Here is a 12,310-nt window from a genome sequence, read left to right as displayed (position 1 = left end):
GATTATGTGATCACCAACAACTGTGCTTTTCCTGCTAAAACATGTCAAAATGGCTGATGTGTAAAGGGCCCACTCAAAATACTAATTGACTATTCATAGATCCAAATTGAGATATCTACAACTTAATACTGACTGGTCAGAATTAAATTGTTGATCTCGCAAACTGTGGATAGTCATTAAGTATAACTGAATTAAAGTAATCTGCCATGTCAAACCTCACACATGAATAGAAAAAGTGACGTCATTAAAGTGGATATTGTTGGGATACGATTTGTTGATTGAAAGAAATCATCTAAATTGCGGAACTAAAATGGGCATAGAAGCAAACACACCATCATCTGTTTCTTTCTGTTTTCCTCCTTCACGCTGTCAATGTGATTAAAAGCTTTTAAATGGTTGATTTGCAACCCGTTATGATTATAATTCAACTTATCCAACTAACCTATGTTAAGTTATCCGTCATGACAATGGTTTTATGTAATTTAAGTATTCACTTGGGTTTACTGCTGTTTAAATATTCATAGCAGTGTCAGGGAGAGGCGATTAAATGAGGGACTGTACGTTCATTCTCAGAAAGTGAAGTGAAGAATGTGCCTTGGATCATATTTATTGTAAATACTGTTGGTTTTATTGTGCAGATATTTAACAAATAAATGGATTATGATCACAGTTAACTGTGTCGCTTGGGTCTTTCATTATTGCTGACACTATCACCATCCACCTATCACTGTGACCAACACTGATTCAGGCTGACTAAATAACTCAGAACTCACATTTGTGGTAAAACATAAGTCATAGTATAGTATGTCGTCCAAAATGAGACAAAAACGTCACAGTATAGTATGTCGTCCAAAATGAGACAAAAACGTCACAGTATAGTATGTCGTCCAAAATGAGGTCACAGTATAGTAAAAAATCAGTAAAAGTATAGTATGTCGCCCAAAATGAGACAAAAGTCACAGTATAGTATGTCGCCCAAAATGAGACAAAAGTCACAGTATAGTATAATAGTAGTATGTCAAAATCAGTCATAAAAGTCACAGTATAGTATGTCGTCCAAAATGAGACAAAAAGTCACAGTATAGTATGTATACGTCAAAAAAGACAAAAGTCACAGTATAGTAGAGTCCGTCCAAAATGAGACAAAACAGTATAGTATGTATGTATAGTATGTCCAAAATCTCAAAAAGTCAATAGTATGATGTAGTATAGTATGTCAAAAATCAAAAATCATAGTATAGTATGTCGTCCAAAATGAGACAAAAACGTCATAGTAAAGTATGTCGTCCAAATTAAAGTATAGTATACGATCATATTTATTGTAAATGTTGGTTTTACTGTGCAGATATTCAACAAATAAATGGATTCTGACCACAGTTAAATTGTGTCGCTTGGGTCATTATTGCTGTCACCATCCACCATCCTGTCACTGAGACCAACACTTATTCAAACTGACAAAAAAATTCAGACTCAGAAATCACATTTGTGGTAAAACATTTTTGTTAAAACATAAATAACAGTGAACACATGAAATTTAGTGCATTAGGAAATTTCAAATTCAAATCACATGACATGAGCAGATGTGGAAAGAGTACTGACATTAATAATGTCAGTACTCTTTCCACATGTCAACATAACTTAAGTAAAGGTAAAATTACATTACAAACATGACATAAATGACACTAAAAAATAGAAGTACACAAAAAATCCTACTTAATCACAGTAATCTAAGTAAGTGTAATTCATTACTTTTCACCTCTGTGCATGAGGAAACTCAAGTTACAAAGAAATTGCACATTGCTGCAGTGGATCTACGTCCAAATACATCTTACGTATTAAATAAATAATAAAAAATCAAACAAAATAAAGACAGTATACAGTAGCTTATTCCGTTTCTGCACTAAGGTAGTAGCTCTATGTTCACAGTTTGTAAATGCTCCATTACTTCCATAAGTGCTCCATAAAGAAAAGCCCAATTTGAGTCTCTTCTGTTTGAATTCAAAAGGTGGAAGTGTTACTGGAGCGCGTAGTTCGCGTGAGGAAACATGGACGTCAGACATAACGATCACACGGACAAGTCACTGATCAGCAGGAAATCACATTGTTGAGGAAACGCATACAAGCTGCTTGTTCGCTTTCAACAGAGTTAGAAACGGTCTTACGTCAGTCTTCTGTCCTCAGATGACGGGGTTGAGAGCGTCATAGAGTCGCTGCACCGCAAGCTCCACCATCTCTCTCAGGGAATCATCCTCAGTGCCTTCGTCCTCATAGCAAACCGCCTGAGGAGGCAAAAGTAAGCTGAAAAGTGAGCGAGCTGTATGGATGCTGCACCACATACTGTACAACCACACTTAAATACATCAAAATAAATCAAGAAAATCATCCCTTTAATGCAACTCACCCTCGTTTCCAAGCAAATGTGAACCGTTTTCTCATCTATCGTCACTGAGATGGTTTTACCGTCACTGAAATCCACACACTCCTCTCCAAACATGTCCCTGAAGACAGAGGACAGAAAAAAAGGACATTAATACCCGAGATACAGTATTTCAATTTCTCTTTAACTGTCTATGCAGTACATGAACATCATGTGTACTGTAGCACTCACTGCAGCATGACTGCAAGCCGGGTTTGGAAGACGTCCATGTCCATGGTGACACCCTGCGTCTCCATGACTGATAAAGAAAAACTAAGTGAGCCAATACATTTATTAAAATCATTTGAAAAAAACTGGAGAGTTATATATAATCTGGAGAGTTTATAAAACTTGCTGCGGTTACAGTCAATTGGTAAATGTCATGAAGTAACCTTTCTGAGCCTTTGGGTTTGACTGGACCTCCAGTATCACGGTGGTGACGACGTCGGCGTACATGTCGTTCAGAGGGTTTGCGGTCCACTTCAACAGGAGACAGAGTGTTTAGCCGCTTTTCCACGACACGGTCACGCCTCCATGCTACACAGCTTGGTTGGTTTTTCCATAACAATATAGCACCTCGTCAACGAGTCATCACAGCACGTTTTACAGGCGACACACGAACTAGCAACTTGTAAATCAGGTGTTTTCAGTGTAACTGAATCATTAGAATCAATTAAAAAGAATCGTTCAGTACTTCCTCAATGACCGGAGGAGGTCACAGGTTTGTGAGTGCTGTCGCTAAACACACCAGACTCCTCTGTTAAATGATATTTCCTTTGCTAAATGTTGGAGATTAACGTAAAGTTTTCAGGATTTTTAAGTCTTTTTAACTTTGATTCTTGCTCATTCATGACTCTTCCGGTGACGACACTCAGTGACCAATCAGTGGCCGGCAGTCTGATGACGTCAGGCATAGAATCGGCGCAGCTCGCTTGGAACCCCTACAGGTACCAGGTACTATATCCCTAATGGAAAAGCAAAAAAAATGTGCTGTGCCGTGCCGAGGTGAATCGAGTCGTGCCAGGACCGTGTAGTGGAAAAGCAGCAATTGAGGCCTTCTAAACTCTGGTAAATGTGAGGCTGAATATTGAATAAAAAGGGTCAATATGGTATCAATGTAAGTCGGCCCACAGTCAAACATGGAGCATATGTTCATGAATGTACCTCAGTGATTGACATACTATCTGATCAGGACTGGAAGTCTTTGTCTTCAGTTGTCTTTGCTGGCTTAACTGCAGCAAAGAAAATAATCCTCATCTCTAGATGGAAACGAGCTCATTCCTCATCAGTTAACCAACTGATGTCACATGTGATCCATATTCTATCAAGTGTTAAATTAAATGTGTCATCACTTATTTAAGCACCAACCTCTTATAACACATACACGTGCTGGTTTCCATGACTTCAGAGAACGTTGTATTGACTTACATTCATTTCCTGGAGACCTTAACCATTATTACTAGTGGCCTAATCCTAACCCTGACATCAGCGTAACATTAAAACATGTTTTCACCTTAAAACGTAGTCATTTATGTTATATATGTGACTGTGTAAACAGAGTTACGTCTCCACCACACACACGTTACCGAGGTGTGTCTGTGGTCGTAACTTCCTGCCCCGCTCAATGTTAGATCTCAGTCAAACAGTGTGTTGCTGTTTGCTTCTTGACACAATGACGTGAACTGAACCAAAACTTCCCTCACCTCCAGCAGCACCATGCCAACTTCATGGGTCAGAATGACGTTTTTAAAAAGCTTCAAAGTGTTCTTCTCCGTGCCGTCCAGCTCCTCTACGTCACCTGAGACCAGGAAACAAAGCCTTACACAGGAAAACATGGCTAACAAAAAATAGAATATCTTATCCTTATATGGCTGCTCTTACTCGTGAGGTTCCTCAGATGGCAGACGAGCAGCGAGTACGGCCCAGTGAACGGGATCGCCTGCGTCTGTTTCACTGTGCTCATGGACAGCTCGGTGTACACTGTAAAAAACACCCAGTAAGTGTAACAAGAAGGCACACAACCATCATTAAGGCTGCTGCTTCTCATGTGCTACTCACTGGACAGGTCAGAGGGATTGAGGATGTGATAGTTGAAGTTCTTCTTCACCAGGATCCCCGACACCCTCTGGCCCTGAGCGCATTTGTTATCCGCCAGGGAGCCCATCACCTGAGGGAAGAGGCAAAGATTAACATCCGTGTCATTTTCAGAGCTGGATTCACTGCAAGTGTGTGTCATGTCATCCCCAGAGACTGAGCCACACATGGGAGGCTTCTTAAAGATTGAATATTTGTTTTCAGGAACATTGTGTATGAAATGAAGTAGTTGCTTTACCTATTCAGAATGAATCAATGAATGAATGAAATGGCAGTTCACTATTCATATTGTGAATCAAGTCCCATCATGGTTTGTCATCCTTAAAAGGTCTAGTGTGGGTTTGTCCATTCAGGCTGCTGTAGAAACACGGTGGTGTAAGACGGTGGCCTCCTCACAAAGGTACATTAAAAAGGCTCATTCTAAGGCTATGTAAACTTTTAAAAGCTTTTATCATTTATAAACAGATTTATGGGTAGTATGTTTAATATCTGCCTGTAAAACCTCCAAAATGTTGACCTTTAAATAGAGGGTCCCCATTTAAAACGTTTGGGAAACAACGATCTAAAGCACATTGGACACAGAATGTGCACAAAGTGACTTCGACCTATTATTAAAAACAACCTTAATAGAGAGAAAAAAAAAACAGGACAAGAAGTTTGTCGACCTTGGCCAGTTTCTCTCCTCTGAAGTTGAGGGTGACAGCCTCCGTGTTGCGAGGGTTGTGGACTTCGATGTGAACCTGGTCGTTATCCTCGTACTCCCTGATCAGTGCAGCCTTCAGACGGGCCATTTCATTCTGCTCCCCGTGAACAAGGATCTGAGGACACACACGCAGAGTTTTTGTAAATGGGCAGCTTAAAAAAATAGATTTTTCTTTTCCTCCTCCTCCTCCTCCTCCTCCTCCTACCACATGTGGTGGCTTGAGAGCCCTGATGAACTCGCTGGTCTGCTGGTAGTCCGTGTGCGCCGAGAAGGAAATGTAGTCCACCGACATCTTCAGCTGCAGCTTCTGTCCCGACATGGTGGTGATCTCCTCGGGCTCGGACATGATGTGCTGCAGAAGAGACACAACAGAATGAAATGTTTCTCCGAGGACCAAGATGAATTTGTCTGTCGTACAGTAGCGCACAGGCGACTGCTCTGCTCTGACCTTGGCCAGAGTTCCCTCCACACAGTATCCAGCGATGATGACGCCGTTCCTCTTGTCAGTGCACCAGCTTTCAAAGAGCTCTCTGGAGAGGCCGCTCTGCATCATACCTGGAGACGCCATCACCACGCTCGGACCGATGTCATCGAAATGATCCATGCTCTGTAAAAAACACAGTTACAGGTCCAGTAAACACATAACTAGTACTTTGGAAAACTTAGCTTTATCTGTACATTTTGGTTAGTAATGACTTACATTTACCTGCATTACTGTAATTGAGTAGGTATTTTGTTCTTTTTGCACGACACAAGAAAGAACCCCAACAAAGTAACTTTTACTCTGAGAACATATTAAACACTTTTTTTTTTTTTTTACTTTAACTTGAGTACATTTTTAGATCAATACTTTTTACTTATAAAATGTTATCAAAATAGTGGCACTAGAGTAAAATATTTCAGTACTCTTTCCACCTCTGATTTTGGCCTTTCAGACAAATGCTAAATGCTGTACACTGTATACACTGTCGCTAAAAAGACACGTCCTGTCTGTGGAGCACTCTACCTTCAGGTTGCTGATGTGCTTGAAAACAAAAGGGTTGTTGATGTTTATGGCCTTGCGGATCTTGTCGTTCATCGCATTGACGTAGGTCTGGTACACGGCCATGCACTTCTTGGCCAGGGATGAAGCGTAGTATATGGGAATGTCATGGAGTTCTGGATGGTTCTGCCAATATTCATCTAGGAGGGGAACAAAAAAATAAACAAAAAAAACACACAAACTTTCAAGCTGACAGATAAATCATAAAGATGCAAAACTCAACTTTATAAATAAGTCAACTACATAAAGGCTTGTGTGGCTCTGAGCATGGTTTCTCACCCAGGATGAGCAGCAGTTCTTGGGCCCGTCCCAGTGCAAACACGGGAATTAAACAGCGACCCTCTCTGTTGACAATGTCATGGACTGTGTTACAGAACCGAGCTTCACGCTCTTCCCTCTTTTCATGGATGTGGGTGCCATAAGTTGATTCCTGCAGACAGAAAAAATACAGGACTTAGCAGTTGATTACCTAAAGACACATTAAAAAGTAAATGTGAAATAAAATGCATTTAATACATACTATGATTAAGATGTCAGGTTTGACACTGGGGATCTCAGCTGCCATCAGATGCCTGTCTTCTTGTCGGGAGAAATCACCCGTGTACAGCAGCTTTAGAGGCAAACATTAGAGTCAACAATCTACAGTATTTTTACAACAACACTGGAGAGAATGCAGAAACCTGTGACTGTTGAGGTTTTTACCTTGACCCCGGCTATTTCGATCATGAACATGGCAGCTCCCAGCACATGACCGGCGTGGTAACACCAGAACTTAATTCCAGCAACCTCTTTGACCTCGTGGAAGTTAATGGTCTCAATTTTATCCATGCTCTCCTCCAGGTCAGACTCGGTGTACAGCATGTCGTCTGCAGAGATGTTGCTGCAGTACAAAAAAAAACAAAACAACAAAAACAAAGAAGTTACTCAACAATACAGCAGCCAACGGGAGTGTTTTTCCTGAAGAGATGAACATTTCTGCTCTGACCTGACTTTGACGTAGTCCGACAGCAGCCATCGGTAAATGGCTTTGGTGGCGTGGGTCATGAATGTTCTGCCTTTAAAGCTGGTCTTCTGGAGGAACCAGGGCAGAGCTCCACAATGATCCAGATGGAAACTAAAAACATATCACATAGAAGAAGGTAAAAATATTATGACATTAATTACAGTATGGATAGTTTACTAGCACACAGTGGTGAAGGCACAAGGATGTGTTTGTGTGACAATGCGCAGAAGAGGTGAAGAGAAAGACTCACTGGCTGATGAGAAGCAGATCTATCTCAGCGGGGTCGATCAAGTCAATGTAGGGAAGAGCATCCATTCCCTCCAGACCAGGATGGATGCCACAGTCCAGCTATGAAAACAAAAAGAACACACAAATATCACTTTATTTTACTTAGAAAATCCTCCTGTGTTGTGCTCAAGAAATCAACATGTAACATAAGGAAACTATAACAACTGTGTCCTCCATTTCTACAGTCAGTACTAGACAACAATAAGGGATGAGAATCGGTATTGGTCAATAGCGAAATCCAAAAAATCATAGATGTCGCTGTTTGGGGGCTGTTTATTTCTTCGTTTTGGGAGAACAATATTTGATATGCAGTTGGAAAATTATGTCTTTGGAAGTGTTTTTGACTAATCAATAATAAAGAGTCAATAATAAAACATAATTACCATAATTTTCCTTCCTTTAAACTCCAGGATGATGCATGACCTCCCGACCTCCTGACCAGCACCTCTGCACATAAGAAAGAAAGCTTGTATTCTACTCATTAACTATAAAAACACATGAATAATATGCTAACACATTATCAACCCAGCTTATTCAAATGGTGGCCCAAAGGTCTTAGAGAACCAGCCAGTAGTCGCTCCAGCTTCACCTACAGTAGAACTGGCAATATTTCTTTTGTATATAACAAATATTTATCTTATTTCAAAGAGAAACAAAAGCTGCTGCTAATATTGTGCACCTTTTTGATTTCATGCCCTTTGAATTACACCTGGGTCAAATATGGCAAAAATAATTTGTTTGACTTTAAAAAAAAAAAACAATAGTTACAGTTAATACTGAAGGACTCGTTTGAACAATGTTTTGTTTTTTTATTTTAAAGTGGAAAGCGTTATTGCTAGTACCTCAGATTCTCTTGAGGCATAGTTCTTTAGTTTAATTAAATTTTTTTCTGCACTTTTTACTGTGCTTTACATCCATTAGTGCTGGTTTTAAATATGGCATCACCTGCTTCTTATTGGCTGCAGAAAATGTCTGGACCAGCTAAATTTCTCAGTTTGAAAAATACGGCCCAACTGAGTTTTGTAACAGAATAGAACCGTTATAAACGTTAGAACTCACAGAGGACGAATTATAAGCTGGTCGCTCTCCTCCGCGGGGACAACCACCTCTACTTTGCGTTTTGTAGCCATGTGCGCTAATTTTAGCGGCGTATTGTGAAAATAAGACGCATAAATGCATCCACGATTAATCTGTCTGGTGAATGAATGAGAGCGAAAACGGGAACACTTCCGGTGGCGCACCAAAACATCGCCGACGGGAATCGAGTGTGAGGACACAAAACAATCCGACCCGACATCGTTCCGTGTTTACTGCAGTGAAGCTAGTTTCATGTTGGACATACAGTGATATCAAAACGCCAATAAGAGGCATACTTTGGCATGTTATTGTTAGAAAATGCTACGGTTAAATAACCAACATTCAAGCAAACAGGACATATTTTTATTTTATTTTATGTATTTTCCACGGGGGAGAGAAAAAAAGGATGTTAGTTTCAGTGACTGTGGTAAATAAATGGAATAATGTTTATATCCATGTCTGAGGTCCACCTGCAATAACTTTATAGACCACCAGAGGGCCGCAAGCCCTTACTTTGGAATGAATGTGTACCAACCTGAAACGAGCTTCATAGCGGTGGTCTGTCTGCTTTTGTGGTAACGAGCACACACGAATAAATCAACTGCATTTAGAAGGTAATGTGGCTGTCACTGACACACAATAATAATACATGTTATTCTCAACAACTTGATTACATTTATATATGAAACTACATATATATATGAATGTAACACGTTACTGGGCTATGGTTTAAGGTAGTAAGGTTTTATCGCCTCTTGTTGTTCGGCTGCGTCGCCTTTAAGTGGTGTTGGGTGTAGGCTGTGAAACTAAAACTGAAGATATTAAAACAGACGGGAAACTTTGAAGGAGACAAACTGTGAATGGGACATTGAGACTTCGGTCCAAACACATTTGTGCTCTGCTGTGAGTCGACAATTTAGCGTGCTCCGTGTTTGTGTTTGAGAAGAAGTGAAAGTCTTCGCCATTACATTTGAGTGGAAATGAAAGTGACACATTTAAGGTGGAGTTGGACTCGTGTGTGTGTGAGTGTTACAGAAAAGCATATCCAGTAAATGGATTTTCCGATGAGCTTTTGAGCAAGTGTGAATTTGTGGTGTTTGGTGAATCACTCAAGAGTACTGAAATGTTCTACTCAACTAAAAGTACCACTATTTATATAACATTTTACTCAAGTACAAGTAAAAGTACTGTTCTAAAAATGTACTCAAGTTACAGTAAACATAAAAAGTAGCTTAAGGGGACACAGATCTCACATTAATTGTTTTCCAATTAAAAGGCAAACCTTTACAAATTAAAGTGCTGACAAAATAAAATATGGAAACACATAATGTGTCAAGTCAAAATGGGTCAGGGGTCAGAGGTCAGATGCCAACTCACCTGTCCTCATCCTCATCATTTATGCTTTGATACTTAAGGATCTCTTTCTCTATTTCTCTCTTTTAAACTTGACATGGACTACAGTCTACACCAGTGTTTCTCAATCCTGGTCCTGGGGACCCTCTGCTCTGCATGGTTTAGAAATGTCCTTCCTCTCACACACCTGATTCAAATAAATGGGTCGTTATCAGGCTTGCTGACAGGTGTGCAGGGAAACATGTAAAACATGCAGGACAGTGGGTAAACCCTGGACCAGGATTGGGAAAACCCTGGTCTACCCACAGTCATTTAGCACGTTATTAAAAATTTAACCTCTGTGCTCTGTGTTGAATTATTCATCCATGTGACCTGAGAAGGCAGTCTTCCCGTCCTGTGTTTAACATTGTTTAACATGATGATGCAGATCGGTGATGGTGGTGGTGGTGGGGGGACTGCAGGGCTCCTGATGCTGTCGTCATGGTGAACGATGTTCCGGAAAGTCAAAAAGCGCCACAGCAGCAGCAGCTCGCAGAGCAGTGAGATCAGCACCAAAAGCAAGGTACTGTCACACACACACACACACACGCACGCAGAGACAGATATTCTGTGTGTGCATATTGAAATGAGCTCATACTGTTTTTGTGTCGGCTCCGTCAGTCTGTGGACTCCAGTTTGGGAGGCCTCTCCAGATCGAGCACGGTCGCCAGCCTCGACACCGACTCCACTAAGAGCTCAGGTCGGTCAACAAACACATGAACCTGCATCGTTTCTTCTCCTTTCTTTCTTTCTTTATTTCCTTTTCTTCATAAAAGGAGCTTTATATAATCAGACTCGGTCCGTTTATTTCATGCCCCCCCCCCCAGGTAACAGTGCATCTGACACGTGTGCCGAGTTCCGGGTGAAGTATGTGGGAGCCATCGAGAAGCTCCAGTTCGACATGAGCAGGATCCTCCAGGAGCCGCTGGACCTCATCAATTACATCGACGCTGCTCAGGTGAGAGGCTGGAGAGACGCGCGAGTGTTAATGTTAGTGATGTCAACAATCTATAAACGCTCTTCGCTGCTTTTCTCAGCAAGATGGAAAGCTGCCCTTCGTCCCCGGAGACGAGGACATGGTCCTGGGCGTGTCCAAGTACGGCGTCAAAGTGGCCTCAGTGGACCAGTGTGTGAGTAGTGGATTAAAAACTGTAGGATTGGCATGAAATTCTGACATTTCATCAAGTATGAATTGATATTGTTGTCTCTATTGTGTACTAAACTGCTGACAAAAAACCCTTGGCACTTTCCCAAACCTTTGCTTCATCTGACGACTGAGTAATAAAGTGTTTGTTTCCGCTCGACCAGGACGTGCTGCATCGTCACCCTCTGTACCTGATCGTGCGTATGCTGTGTTACGACGACGGACTCGGCGCGGGGAAGAACCTGCTGGCTCTCAAAACCACTGAACCAAGTCAAAGAGAATGCAGTATTTGGGTTTACCAGTGTAGCAGCTCAGTGAGTATGACACAGTGGTTCTTTTGGGGGGGTATAAAATGTTAAAAATGATTAAGATTTGGGCTGTTTCATTTGTATATTCCCCCCCCTTTCCTTCCGTTTGTGAACAGGAGCAGGCTCAGTCCATCTGCAAGGTGCTGTCGACCTCTTTTGACTGCGTGCTGACATCAGACAAGCCCTGAGGACAGAGATCCTGTCAGGAGAACTGCAGAGTCAGTAACAGCTGATAAAAAATGTAACCATTTCTGTTTTTTTACCCAAGTTTTAAGTGCAGTGCAAATCTGAGTGTTGTTTTTTTTTTTAGTCAAAGTCTCGTCACCTCTCAAAATAAATTTAGGAGCCAAAAGTAAATCGTAGACAGGCGAGAAAACACAAGATTTTTGTTTTTAAGAGCTTTTTAAAGTCAATGAAATCCTATTTATTATACATGGTAAAATGGTACAGGTATACGTCAGCCTGTGCAAACTCATGGGAGACATTAACATGCTCAGTGGTTCACAATTTTGTTCTCTCTTCACGTGGAAACCACTCAGATCTTTGTGTGTTTTTGTGAACAAAAGTATTGGTACAGTAGCGGTCACTATCTGACAAGAAGGTACAAAGGTCACAAAGAGTAGATACGTAGTAAGTGTATTTAGACAAGAAAAATCCTATTCCACTGTTTGTTTACATTTGTGGTACTAACTGAATTGCTGCATTACTCACCATGTCCTCATCACCTTGTTCCAGTTAAGCTTGAGTCATGAAACCGGTACAACAATGTGTGAGTTTGATAAACAAGTATTTTACTGATGATTAAAATGTCATTTCACCTACATTTGACCATGTTTTTCTCCT

General features: G+C 40.9%; 2 protein-coding genes across 3 annotated transcripts; one reads left to right on the top strand and one right to left on the bottom strand.

Annotated features, from left to right (window-relative positions):
* Positions 1-1,573: 1,573 nt before the first annotated feature.
* LOC122782545 (cleavage and polyadenylation specificity factor subunit 3) lies at positions 1,574-8,788 on the bottom strand. The gene is made up of 18 exons (XM_044046928.1): positions 8,606-8,788; positions 7,930-7,993; positions 7,509-7,606; positions 7,241-7,369; positions 6,958-7,135; positions 6,776-6,865; positions 6,535-6,685; positions 6,220-6,395; positions 5,662-5,820; positions 5,419-5,565; positions 5,176-5,328; positions 4,475-4,583; positions 4,298-4,396; positions 4,120-4,214; positions 2,809-2,896; positions 2,609-2,675; positions 2,402-2,498; positions 1,574-2,279 (listed from the first exon to the last, which is right to left on the bottom strand). The coding sequence occupies exons 1-18, from the start codon at positions 8,674-8,676 to the stop codon at positions 2,178-2,180; spliced, it is 2,073 nt and encodes a 690-aa protein (XP_043902863.1). The 5' UTR covers positions 8,677-8,788; the 3' UTR covers positions 1,574-2,177.
* A 375-nt stretch (positions 8,789-9,163) lies between these two features.
* On the top strand, positions 9,164-12,288 carry itgb1bp1 (integrin beta 1 binding protein 1). Of its 2 annotated transcripts, none has more exons than XM_044046929.1 (7): positions 9,164-9,237; positions 10,404-10,538; positions 10,637-10,715; positions 10,843-10,973; positions 11,053-11,145; positions 11,324-11,473; positions 11,584-12,288. In XM_044046929.1, the coding sequence occupies exons 2-7, from the start codon at positions 10,467-10,469 to the stop codon at positions 11,653-11,655; spliced, it is 597 nt and encodes a 198-aa protein (XP_043902864.1). In that variant the 5' UTR covers positions 9,164-9,237; positions 10,404-10,466; the 3' UTR covers positions 11,656-12,288. The 2 variants fall into 2 exon arrangements, with proteins under 2 accessions (XP_043902864.1, XP_043902865.1); XM_044046930.1 differs by lacking the exon at positions 9,164-9,237 and adding an exon at positions 9,374-9,526.
* The last annotated feature ends 22 nt before the right edge of the window (positions 12,289-12,310 follow it).

The sequence above is a fragment of the Solea senegalensis genome, linkage group LG16 (genome assembly GCF_019176455.1).
Source record: "Solea senegalensis isolate Sse05_10M linkage group LG16, IFAPA_SoseM_1, whole genome shotgun sequence".
In the NCBI taxonomy this organism is placed as follows: domain Eukaryota; kingdom Metazoa; phylum Chordata; class Actinopteri; order Pleuronectiformes; family Soleidae; genus Solea; species Solea senegalensis.
The sequence above is the reverse complement of the archived record's forward strand: the minus strand, read 5'-3'. Positions and strand labels throughout refer to the sequence as shown.

Excerpts from the sequence above, each read along its gene's own strand:
- LOC122782545 (XM_044046928.1), bottom strand. The coding sequence starts at position 8,676 with ATGGCTACAAAACGCAAAGTAGAGGTGGTTGTCCCCGCGGAGGAGAGC. Across the intron at positions 7,607-7,929 it reads TTAAAGGAAGGAAAATTATG|CTGGACTGTGGCATCCATCC; the intron begins GTAATTATGTTT and ends TTGTTTTCATAG. Across the intron at positions 6,396-6,534 it reads AGAACTGCTGCTCATCCTGG|ATGAATATTGGCAGAACCAT; the intron begins GTGAGAAACCAT and ends TTCCCCTCCTAG.
- itgb1bp1 (XM_044046929.1), top strand. The coding sequence starts at position 10,467 with ATGTTCCGGAAAGTCAAAAAGCGCCACAGCAGCAGCAGCTCGCAGAGC. Across the intron at positions 10,539-10,636 it reads AGATCAGCACCAAAAGCAAG|TCTGTGGACTCCAGTTTGGG; the intron begins GTACTGTCACAC and ends CGGCTCCGTCAG. Across the intron at positions 11,146-11,323 it reads TGGCCTCAGTGGACCAGTGT|GACGTGCTGCATCGTCACCC; the intron begins GTGAGTAGTGGA and ends CCGCTCGACCAG.